General features: G+C 39.7%; 1 protein-coding gene and 1 long non-coding RNA gene across 2 annotated transcripts in view; one reads left to right on the top strand and one right to left on the bottom strand.

The window, feature by feature from the left end:
* The window catches only part of LOC148186435 (uncharacterized), a 148157-nt gene that overhangs the window by 46269 nt on the left and 89131 nt on the right, over positions 1-12757 (bottom strand). Inside the window, exon 2 of the long non-coding RNA XR_015779687.1 lies at positions 3437-3648. This is a non-coding gene — a long non-coding RNA (uncharacterized LOC148186435). The remainder of the gene's footprint in view (positions 1-3436; positions 3649-12757) is intronic.
* Positions 1-12757, top strand: part of ngfra (nerve growth factor receptor a (TNFR superfamily, member 16)) — a 40024-nt gene that overhangs the window by 20583 nt on the left and 6684 nt on the right. The window contains exons 4-5 of the mRNA XM_042505853.2: positions 3406-3643; positions 5383-5600. Coding sequence (XP_042361787.2) covers positions 3406-3643; positions 5383-5600 — 456 coding nt within the window. The remainder of the gene's footprint in view (positions 1-3405; positions 3644-5382; positions 5601-12757) is intronic.

The raw sequence follows: 12757 nt of genomic DNA, 5'->3' as shown, positions 1-12757 counted from the left end.
CACATAAGTTGCCCATCAAAGTCCCATCGGACTATTACAGCGAGTAGCCATGTGTAAATTATGCAACAAATCAATGTGGAGAAACTTGACTATGTGCCATGTTGGTGAAAAGAGATTATATGTGTAGACAGACTGTGTCCGTGATGGTCTACTGAGTTTCTTCTTCCTGACATCTGACCACATTACTGCTCACACCAGTGACTTAATCAACCCCCCCGCCCCCCAAATTCCAAATTTTCGTTGCTTAGTACAAAAATTTAGTACAAACACAAGCAGTCATTCAGCATCTGTCTGACTTCATATTAATGTCTGTCTTCGGCTGGGCCTTGTTCTTGTTAGTAATAATAATAATAGATAGAGTGCAGGTGAGTGAAAAATGTGTTGCTAAAAGGAAAACTTTGAAAAAAATATCTATGGCTACATACACACAGAGAAAACAATGTCGACAGTTTTTATACAGAGTATTTTTTCAGTTCAAAGAAGTTCCAAAGAAAACTTCTTGACAGTGCAGTCTGTGGGTAACCCGCAGTCAAAAGGACAGCGTTTTTGCAAAGACACACAGCTGTTGAATTATTAAAATGTAATTTTTCAATCCTGTGAGCAGCACAAATGGAATTTTATTCACCTCCAGTGAATTGGGGTAGAGGCAGAAATTCGAGAGGTGGATATCTCTGGAAACCCTGTACAAATAAAATGAACAGTATCTGCAATGCAGCCTTGATGCCAGTGAAAGTAAATGAGAAAATATGTTTTTTTGTTATTTGAGAAAACCAACCTATAGCTTTTTCTCAAGTCAGTAAGTTTTTAAAATTACAGCCATGATTTGAAATATCAAAAGTAATGTACATGGCATACATTTAAACCTTCTTTTGAAATAGTTTGTAGATTTGAAAAGTGATGGGTGTATTAAAGATGATGACAGCAACAAAGAAGAAAATCTAGCTACATTACATGGGAACCACTTGGTAATCTGATTCACCCGCTGTAATCACTGTATCAAGTTTATGCATCACAGTTTAGTGTTAAACGCCAAAAAAACAGAATAATTGTAAAGTAGGGCGACCCCTAAAGTACTTGGGATGGAGCGTCCCAGTCTTTGGCCTTGAAGGAAGCCTCAGGGGTCTCCACGGGGTTAATCCAGTGAGCGCCAGTACAAAGCTAATGAGGAGCAGCCTGAGGTTCTGCTGGGAATTACAGGCTCAAATCTGCACATTCTCCATCCCCACCAGGCTGCTGAGCTGAGGGGTTTTTGGTTTTGGCTGGACAGGCCCTCTCCTCAGCCTGCTGTACCGTGCCCTGAGGGAGGGAATAATCTGCAGTCTTCTCTCTGAGCCTTTCTACCATCTGACAGAATCACTGCAGTGTTAGCCGCTTTTCAAAACACAAGTGTAATATGACGGAGCTTGTAGGAGAGATTTGACAGATGAAGTGTGTTTTCCGGACAAGTCATGCCCATCAGAGTGGGCACGGTGCTGCAGGAGCAAGGGAAATTACACTGAATCATTAATGGAGCTCACAAAGAAAGAGGAAATAGGACAATTTATGAAAATGACTCTTCTCTCCAGGCTTTGCTATGATAGAAACCAGACCCATCCAGTAGCACAGAGCCTTCCTGCCTCTCTGGCCTCAGCAAAGGCTAAACTCAAAGCAATGACCTCCCTTAAGCCCCAGACTGTGCTCTACATGGATCCATATGGCCATAATGTCAGGCAATGTGCACAGATCACATAGAAGGGGATGTTGTGAGAAGCGACCGGGTGTGCAGGGCCCAGGCCTGGTGTCGGGTGGGCTGGTGGGTGACAGATATTTTTTGCCCCCCCCCCAACTTTTCGAGGAACATTCCTTTTCTTTCTGCATACAGCAACTCAGCCAGAACCCATCTGTCTATCAGAAACAGCTGCCGCATGTGTGCAGTGTATCAGACATCTGGTTGGGGACTTGGTGACTACACCCCAACAAACAAGCTCTCAGAGAAGATATGAAAGTGTCTCGTCATGATAGCATTTCTTTTGAGCCATGCAAGTGTCCTGGCTCTGTGGATGGCAGTCTGCTAGTCCAGCACTGTGGTCTCGACTGATACATCTCATCAACCACTGGCTGGATTGAAACTTGGTACATATATTCATGGTGCCAAAAGAAAGAACCCTAATAATGCTTAAGCTGTTCTTTGTATTTAGTGCCAAATTGCAAATGTTAACACACTAGCACACTAAACTAAAACTATGAACATGATAAACATTTCACCTACTAAATAGCTAATGGTGTTAAGTACTGAAGTACATGTGAAGAATTGTCATTTTCTACTTAATACAGTTTCAATGCATATATTGTACGTCTTACACATTATTACATTGATCTGATAACTTTACTTTACATTACAGATTCAGATTATTAATGCAAAAATAAAATCAAACAAAATGATGATGTGTCTCTATAGGCTTATGCCTACCCTTCATTAGATGACTGAAAATGCTTTTATAACATTAAAAGACAATGTGAGTTTTAGTCACACACTTTAAGATTTTGCAAAGACCCTGGATCTTGCAGGGTCACTAATTGCAAGACTACAACTAGTTTCCTTTTGAGATTATTTAGCATCCTGCTCCTGGTGGAATATATTACACAAAACTCCCTTTTAGAAATATGAAATAGTAAGTCCTCACAGGTCCACAAAAACACATAACTCTAACAACATAAGATAAAAGGGTGTCAAATAGCAGCAGTATAGCTACACCAAACCTTGCTCAATCCACATCACCACAAGCTTCTTATATTTTTCCACAGTACAAGAGAAACAAGACTTTTCCATGGCCTTGCATCTCCCTAGACTCTTCTGTTCACTGTTTGCCAGGTTTGCTGCTTCTTGTTTGGTTCTCAAGAGAGCACAGCAATTGGTTTTTTGAAAATATTCACGTTATTGAACTTCAGTATTTGCATAAACACGTTTGATATTATCAGAACATCAACACAACAAAAAGACTGACTAAAGACAGCTCGGTGCAAGTTTTATGACTACCTTTCACCAAACAACCAAGATCACAGGCTCCACCTTTACCAGCTTAGACAATAATAATTAGAAAAAAAAACGCATTATTCTCAGCCATTCTGCATAACTGATACATTTACTTTAGGTAATTAAAGTATATTTTGTATTTTTATATTCTAAATACTTTTGACTTTTACTAGAATTTTTCTACACTGTAGAAATGTTACTGAGTACTCCTTCCAGCACTGTAAATGGCAGCATGTTAGCATTGTCCATGTTACCATGCTGTTGTTAACATTTAGCTCAAAGCACTACTTTCTCACAGAACTATGACGATTCAGAACTAGACTTAATTCAATTTCTCAGTTGAATCTAGGCATTTAATTTCTCACAAAAATGCTCACTTCTCTCCCACACAGATCCTCTCCTCCCAACATATTTCACTCCCACCTCTGATATGGGTCCGTCTCCACCCTCCTTCACCAATTACTTCCTCCCCGATGGCTCCGACAGCCCGATGCCAGGAGAGACCACCACATCCAGCGCTGGCTCTCCACGCTTCCTCGGCCATGGGCTCAACGAAAATCTCATTCCCATCTACTGCTCCATCCTGGCTGCCGTGGTGGTGGGCCTTGTGGCCTACATCGTTTTTAAGAGGTCAGCTGGTAGAAAAAAACAACATGAAAAGATGTTTTGTAGTTAAAGACATTAGCACAATTTTGCACCACAGCCACAATATAATGTAGGACAAAGAGGGTGATGGAGATAGTGGTGTGGTGGATGGTGTTGGATTGAGTGACAGATGTTGCCCCAGGCTAAAAAATGGCAGAAAGGTGGCTAGTGAAATATTCAGGCCTGCTATGGTCTGAAAGGTTTTGACCTATTTCTAAAGAATCACTTAAATATGCCACAAAGAGTTTTTCTCACAACAGTTAATGCATTACAGAGGTCTCACACACACACACACACACACACACACACACACACACACACACACACACACACACACACACACACACACACACACTAACACACTAACACATTAATGAGGACACACCACCACACATGCAAGCACTCATACAGACAGATACAAGCCCAGGCTGAAACACATCTGAAGCAAGTAAACAACCTCATTAGTGGCATTGATTGTTTGAAAAGTGCCGACCAGGGGGATATTCAAGTGCCAGATTTATCGGCAGAGTCACAAACACATCTGGCCTAAAATCCTCATGTACTTGTCATGCAGAAAAAAGACTGCAAACTATGTGAATTTCTTTGACACCTAATCATTTATAAGTAAACACTTGAAAGTGTTAACTGTAGTGAACCATCCAATACCTCATGAATATTTTAATTATTAATTCATGAGTCATTCATCCTCTGAGAAAGGGTCATTAGACAATTATGAAGCTTTTTCATTAAAAACAAATCGTACGAGCATCTTATTATAGTTTTCTATTTGAACACAAAGATGCAACACATATTAAGCCTTCAACGACAAGTAACCACTGAAATTCATAGAAATTTCTGAAATGAAGGGTTTTTGATTTCAAAAGCAGCTTCCTCACTTCTTGTGAGCTGTTGATTTTATTTGTTGTGGCAAAGTAGCTCCATGAGTAGGTTGAAAAATCTGTCTCCAACTAGACTTCATAATGTTTCAAGCTCAATTGTTTTAGGCCATAGGGGTCTTAAAATATGCTCCTAATGACCAAATACATGATATTGTGCTAACAAACTGATTCTATGCTACATTTTTCAGGTGAAAGTTAGCATCCTAACCAGTTGATAGTCCATGTAGAAGACATCTGAATAGAGCATTGTTCTTGTGTTGCACTGCATAACGAATTCATTATTCATAATTAATTTTATGTAGGATAAGGAAACAAATGTTCTTTTTAGCCTGTTTGGTTTAGCTTAGACAGCTGCTTGTATTCTAAAAGACTGAGCTATGTTTTCACTTTTAATGCCAAGAAATGTGTTTGGCAAACATGGAGCTATCTCTGGTAATTTTGGATGGTCCTGTCAGAGGTCAAATTTAAAGGAACGTAGTGAGATGCTCCTTTAAAGCAGTTGGTAACTGTAGCTAATAAGCCAGTAGCTAGTTAGCCTGACATGCTAACTGCATTTTTTCTGCTCGTCCTGTTTGGTCTCACAGAGGCTAAAAACATGTCTTGATCTTTCTTTAAAAAAACAAAACAAAAAAGTAATTGATATCTTAATTTTCACCACACTACCACTGAATATGGACACATAAACAGTTACATAAAATGTTGTTTTCCCCTATCAGTTATTGTTTTCTTTCCAATGTGAAATCCAAATATCTAAAACTCTGAACACTATTTATCATATATATTGAGTGGACTGTTATCTCTCTCTGACACGCCACTTCTCCACAGGTGGAATAGCTGCAAACAGAACAAGCAGGCAGCAAATAACCGTGCGGCTACAAACAACCAGATGGTGACGCCGGAGGGAGAGAAGCTGCACAGCGACAGCGGCATCTCGGTGGACAGTCAGAGTCTGCAGGAGCAGCAGCAGCAGCAGCAGCAGCAGCAGCAGGCCCAGGCTGAAGTCCAGGCTCAGCCCTCACACTCACGCACACAGGAACAGATAGGTAAGACTGAAAATCACTTTGTTTTTGAGGTTAATAGAATCATTTTCATGAGATCCTTGCAAAACAATATGGTAAATGTTAAACTGACTGGCACTTGTATAGTGCTTTTCTAGACTAGTGCTTTCTCACTTCTTGTCACATTCACCCAATCAGACATACATTTCTACACTGGGGGCTGAAGCTACTGTACAAGATGCCATCTGCTACTCAGTTTTTTAACATTCATACACACTCACACTGATTGAACAGCCATTGGGAGCAATTTGGCATTCAGAATCTTGTCCAAGGATATTTGGATATCATATGTCACTTTTCTGGCATAAAAGTCTACAAGTCACAATGCCTGCAACACTGGCATTAAATGATATGTTTTTGCACTGAGGACATAATTAGTAACGGTATTTCCAATTCTGACTAACCCCTGTAATAAACATATGACTAAATTCACACATTTCCGACAAAGGCACCAAAATCTGAATATCATGTGCATAAAGAAATGTTATAGCACGGCTTTTGTATTGGATTGCATGCTGCCTGTAACACACTGCCTGCGTGAGCGTTGCAGAACATGTTGTTCTATTAATTCGGCCGTGGCACATCCACAGAAATGATAGCTCCTTTGTTGGTGTTTTGATGATTATACTGAGTCTATACCACTTTTACTACAGTTTCAGTATCTTTATCTGTCACACAGATGAGGAATACAAATGTATCTGTTTTACTCAAACTTTCCTACTTCCGTTTTAAAATAGAAGTGCTCTGCCAACATTTCTGTCGACAGAATCCTGTCAGTTGTTGACACAAGGCATTTTATTGTGAAACATTTGCAGGACCATGTTGTTGACAATGCAGGAGCGTAACAGCAACAACCCTGCCAGTGTGAACACCCAAGCGTGCAACACGCTTGCATCACATTTGCATCTAATATCTGTTAAATGTAGAACATCTGACTGTTCAGATGTTATTATTTTAACGTGATTCCTGGCTGTAACCCTCCATTTATATTCACCACAGAAACTCTAACTTAACACAAGACCCTCCTTTAAGTTTGAATACATTCCTTCTTCACACCGTGATATTCTAGCTGTCATTACTGATTATGTCAAGATACTGTGCTGAGATTTTGCGAGTAGTGGTTCTGCAGCAGTGTGCCCTTTACCTCAGAGCAAAAAGATCAAAACAATATATCACCTAGGAGCAGGACGAAGCTGCCAAGAGCAGATAGGTGAGGCCAAATCTTACATGCATGATGTATTAGCCTGCAGGAATGTAGAGATTATGAGTGAGGTCCTGTAGTAACACGAATGTGAGGCGTGTACTGAATATTAGACAGATTGAGCTTGACTGCTTTATGTATATGTTTGGCTAGATGCCTCCTAATCACAAATGTTGACATGTACCATCAATATGAGGCTAAAAAAAATGAATGCTGACAGACGTTTGACACAGTTTCTATCTTAGTGTACAGCACATATTAGAAATGTAATGTATGAGGAAAGCACGTAACTGCATACGTGTGATCTATATTTGCCTTTACTACTCCTCTGTACCTATATTTGTCCGTCTCTGAAATATTTTGGATGCATGTCTGGGATAGACTTTGCCATGCAGTCTCGCAAGCCAGACAAAACCTAAAAGGTTTTTTGAGATAAACTCAGTTGATCATGTCTGGCTTGAAGGGATAAAAACAACATTATGCACTTTACTGATCTATTATAAAGCAGTTTACCATGGGCTTAATAGACTTTTCTCAGTGCAGTGCATTGAGGGAGAGAGAAACAGACTGTTGAGTTTTGTTGCTTTTTCCAGTTATCTGTGAAAAAGAAACTAAAAAATATGTCGAAATTTGCACAATTTCCCAATATTGTGTAGTTCATATATTTGTATTTAAATGATAGCACAGGCTTTAATAGATGCATCAGTTACATCAGAACTAGAAAGTATTGCTGCTTTTAAACGGGGTTGTGTTTACTGTGTTCACGAGTTCATATGTACGACACCCTCGTATGGTAATTTCAACATTCATAACAGCTGTATGGGGGGTGAACTTTTATATAAGTCAACAGTTTAAATTTTAGTAAGGCCCAAAGAAGTTAAGGATATTTAACGCTGAGTAACAGGCTGCCCGGGAGACGTCGCTACAGTCTGAGTCAGATCCATCCCTCACTTCTCCACAGCTCCAGTCCATTATCTAAATATGAACATTTCTGACTCGAAAAAAAACCCCCAATATGGCAGCGCCTGAAATGCAGAACTCAAGGTTTCAAAACGGCAGTCCACAAACCAATGCGTGACATCACGGTAGCTACATTCATAATTTATATAGTCTATGGTGGTGACGTGTTTGCGGATGTTTTCACAATCTTAATTTTTCGGTGGAGGGTAGATTAATCTATATTTAATTGGGCTATGTGACCTGCTTGCTAGTTTGCTAATGTTAGCTTCTGTGGCTTTTAGACGGCGCCATATTTCATGATTGAAAGATGAGTAAAGAGTTAAGTGGCACTGTGGACTTTCCTTTATGGAAAAGATGTTTTCACTGTTCTACCCACTGGCATCAACAAGAGCTTGATTCACCAACTGGCTCCTCTTGAACTGACTGGTCAAAGTCAGCCAGTGATAGACAGTGATAGACAGATGGTTCATCCAATCACCAATTATTTTACTTAAAAATGCCCACCCTTTTCCAAACAGTTTACAATGACGTCCACTCATATGGTTCTGTGCAAGAAACCATCTGGCATGTCAAGTAAACTATTTTCAGCCGCGGATTAATGCACACTTGGCATACTAGTGAGTGATTATGGAGGCAAGATTGTGTGTGGGATTGACTCATTGACTGGTGGAGGTTTATAGCAAAGAGGAACATTATATCATATTTCAGCTACAAAGACAATATTTGTTGGTCTGATAATTTTTTTGTTTTGGTCTTTTAATAGTATTTGTTGACAATAAAAACAGACTGTCTCCAGCATCATCATTTAAACTAAAATAACTAGCAACACAAAGGGGAAAATTGGTGAATTATTCTGTATTTTATATTTCAGACCTATTACCGTGTGTCACTGATTTTCTTAGAGAGCCACCTGCTCTATCCATCCCTTTACACCTTCTTTAAATCTTTAAGTAATTAACATATTTCACTCACTGCACAACACTGAGTACAAACACAAAAAAATGAGGCAAGGTGCATTGTGTGGAACCTGCACAGAGTTGCTACAAAAGGAGGATAACCTTTAAACAGCTCAGAGAATAAAAGCAAGTGCTGCAGGGATGAGATGTGACCTCAGAGCAGTCTACCTTCGTTCAATACTCAAATAGCACTTACATTAAAGAGATGAAACCAGCGCTCTCACTCGATCTATACACAAAACCTGAGAGGCTTTTTACCTGAAGAAGAAGTCTCAAGTTCAGTCATGATCTTGTTATTCATTCACTCATTCATGCTTCTCTCCCAGACTTTTTCAAAAAGAATCTTATACATTTCCTTCCAAGTCTTATTGTGAATTATAGCAAAGCCTAATAAATGGTTATACAGGGATAATAAGTGCTAACAAGGCAAACAGCTGATAAATCCTCCCTCGAACAATCCACATCAATCTGTCCTTTCTGGGATACCCATTACATTCTAATGAGGCTTGGGAAAAGCTTATTTTGTTTTTTGTGTTTTGTTTGAGTCCCTCTTTCCATTCTTCCACTCAACAAATGCAAAGCCTGCTGCATGTCGAAGAAAAGAAGGAATTTCTTTTGGAGGAACAGCTCGGGATTGGTTCATTTAGACGATGACTGCCCCGTTAACCCTGTCGCCTCTCTAACTGATTGGCTCATTAGCAGGTGTTACAAGACGGGATCCAGGCCTGGTCTCGCTGCCTTTCAAAATCTGATCCAGTGCCAGCGTTTAGCACGTGCTAATTGGCATTAGCACCGTCTACGGGTGCGGAAGCCATTAAAAAAGGCAGCAAATGCTCTCATGCTGGGGGCCGTCGGTTCTTCCACAACCAACTGGTTCTGTTAAAATACGCGAGAGGGTGAGAATATGCACAATAAATCCACGATAATCGCAGGGGGTTTCCTGTTGCCAATGAACCATATTTCACTGCCGGCTAAAATAATGGGAACACCTCCAGTCAAAACAAGTCCAATAAGCCTTTAAAAAGAGATACAGAGCAATGAAAATGTCCTGTGTTTTGACTGACAACATTCAGAGAGGGTATTCCCTGCATGAGTCACTGGTGAGGGGTGAGAGCTCTGACATGAGGGGTGCTTGGCCTCATTTCTGTCTGCTCATCTCCATTAAAAAGAACCGTCTATCTGCACAGCACCCCTCCCTGCCCCCCTCCGCAACCTCTTTTGCTGCCTGCTTCCCCCTCTGAATCGTGCATATTGAATGTGTTTAAAATTTAAACAAGACTCTAAGCCCTCACTCACATCTCCCATCCGTGCATCCCTGTCCTGTGTTTGACCTCACAGTCTACACAAAACGGAGTCAAGGAAAATGTCACTCAAAAAGCTAAATGACGTAAGCTTATTGCAGAAATCTTTAAAACTGACTGAAAATTCTTAAGTCCTGATTATAAGTAACACAGATTGGTATTCATCAGAATAAAGAATGAAATCGGAAGGCTGGCCTTCATATAAAAGCCACAAGGCAACATTGTAGTCAGGAACACCTAAACAGATACCAAGAGCAGAGTGTATCGAGAGATTTCGTCACTGCCTACGTCACTTACGCAAGACAGTCAAAGGGGCCCAGGTTTAGTTACTACATCCACACTCTGTAGTTGCCTGCTAGTCACATAAGCAGTTGTATTGGTAAAGCTTGAGATGTCGCTGTCAGCAGAAGTCAGCACGTCTCTTTCCACCAACAATGGATAATCATTTAACACTCATAAAATGGGTAAGTTAGAGAGAGTTAGTGCACTGTTACCAAACAATAAACAACCACCACATCCTACATTTATGGAGTATTTTCCTGTTATGTGTTTGGTCGCAGGCAACCTTGGCAAGTGGTTTGAGTGATCAGTTCACAGTGCGTCTTGGCGGTTGTTTACACTTATACAAAGTGCTGTCCACTTGTGATCATATCATCAAAGACAGATTTAATACCAGGTATAAGCAGACTCAAAGGCACTCCTCAAACACTCCTACAGAAACACCCCAACAAAACTAATATTCCTCTTCAATCACTCTTCTATTCCCGTACTGTGTGTTTATAAATGCAACATGAGGAAACGTCTTGATAAAATAATCAGAAGAGATTACAGAAGTGAATTTTATGTGTGCAAACAGCTGAAATCAACTTGGCCATAATTTTACAACACTTTTTTTTTTTTGCACAGGCATTTTAGTGTCATCCCTCTTTATGTTCTTAACAAAACTTGAAGTGAAACCCAGAATCCTCTATGTCTGAGGCAGAGACAAGACTGAGTAAAAGTGCAGTTGAGTTTGAAACAAATAGTGATCTTGAAACCAGTCTTGAGACCAAGAACAACCTCAAGTATTACGCCACTGCCACAAGGAAATTATGATGAAAAAAAAAAAGCCTTTATGGAAACCCTGAGGGACAGGGATCTTTATTACAGCACCAAAATTAACAGTTACAGAGGGTTAGTAGTTTAGTTTGCATTTATGATTCTGGACAAGAGCCTGAGGGACCTGCTGGAGCTGAACAGCACATTCAGTGTGTAACTTTATCTCGCAGCAAGTTACAGTAATAATGTAGCTGAGTCATGTAAAAAAAAAAAAAATACTAATGCAATTTCAGTAAAAAAAGGTCGGATGACTCATAATTCCTCCCACACGAGGGGCTTTTAATAAAACTTCTCTGTCTGGAAGTATTCCCATCACTGCTGGGTGACGACAACATGAGACATAAGCAATATCACTTTCCCTTTTTCATTGAGAGTTGATGGAAATCTCCTCACTTTTGGCTTTGATGGAACTAGCCCACAGTGTGCACGCCCATTGGACCTTATGGGTGCAAAAGCCGGAGCTTAGAGAGTCAGGAACTACAATAAGAACTAAAAATCCCCTTTGCACATTACAGTCTGAATTCCCACCGCATTCAAAAAATTGCAAACATTAGGCGAAGTAGTGGGATAATTGATTAAAAAATGATGGCAGTGTTTAATTTTTTTGTGTTTGTGTTGCATCTGTATTCATAGTTACGCTGAAATGATCACCTGATTACATTTTCGATGCATTTCTTGTTGGAATGTCACAAGGCTCAGCCCCTATCCCAATCACGTTAATTTCTCACGATCCGTTACAATCTGCTGAGTCTGATCAAAAATCTATTCGTGTCCTACTTTTGATCATTTTTCCAGACACAACACAGCTACACAGTGCATATTTTAGTAAACTTACATCAAATTAGTAAAGCAACTTACTATATTTGACAGTAGAAGAAAAAAATAATAAAAATAATTAGAAACAAATGGATGGAGCAATTTGGGAAGTGGATAAAAGATGAGCGTTAATATTTGCTTGTTCACAGATCTGATGATTCAAACCAGTGAGACAAGCACAAAGAGAGAAGAAACAAACAAATCTTTAAATTTAAATACTATAACTAATAACTATCTTTGGCAGAAAATACTGTGTTCATGTAGGATCTGATCACATATAGAAGATAACTGATAAATTATCAATTATATAAGTTTACAGGGCTTTTTAGTGTTACAATTATTTTATACCATACCCCCGAGAAAGATGCTAAATTACAGCGAGTGAAGGGGTTGGTGCTCTCGTGGGTAAAAGGAGGCGCCCTTTAAACGCATAATCGACTCATTGAATTTTAGGGATTTAAATGAATAAGCAGTAAAATAAGTTGTGCAATGAACCACTGCCCCCCTGGGAGTGATAAGTAAACTAACAAAACAAGTGATATATTTTTTAAATGAGTAAAACCATCCCAATGTCTGTTAAGTTTTCCCAGGGAGTTCTTGTGATTATCATGAAGACATCTCAAATTCAATTCCAGTCAGCAAATTTAAAAGCTCGTATTGTGGCTTAGGGTCCAATCAGGATTGCCTGAATGTGCTGAGAAAGAAAGAAAGAAGAAGTCGGTAACAAAGCTTCGCTGCAAGTTCACATTTCAGAGCAAATTGGTTCCGGTTGGTTCAGGTGAAAGACAGCTTGCATCAATTCTTGGAATG

This window comes from Plectropomus leopardus, chromosome 18, assembly GCF_026936395.1.
Source record: "Plectropomus leopardus strain MGB_pleo_1.0 chromosome 18, ASM2693639v1, whole genome shotgun sequence".
NCBI classification, from domain to species: domain Eukaryota; kingdom Metazoa; phylum Chordata; class Actinopteri; order Perciformes; family Serranidae; genus Plectropomus; species Plectropomus leopardus.
This window is presented reverse-complemented; position numbering and strand designations above follow the sequence as displayed.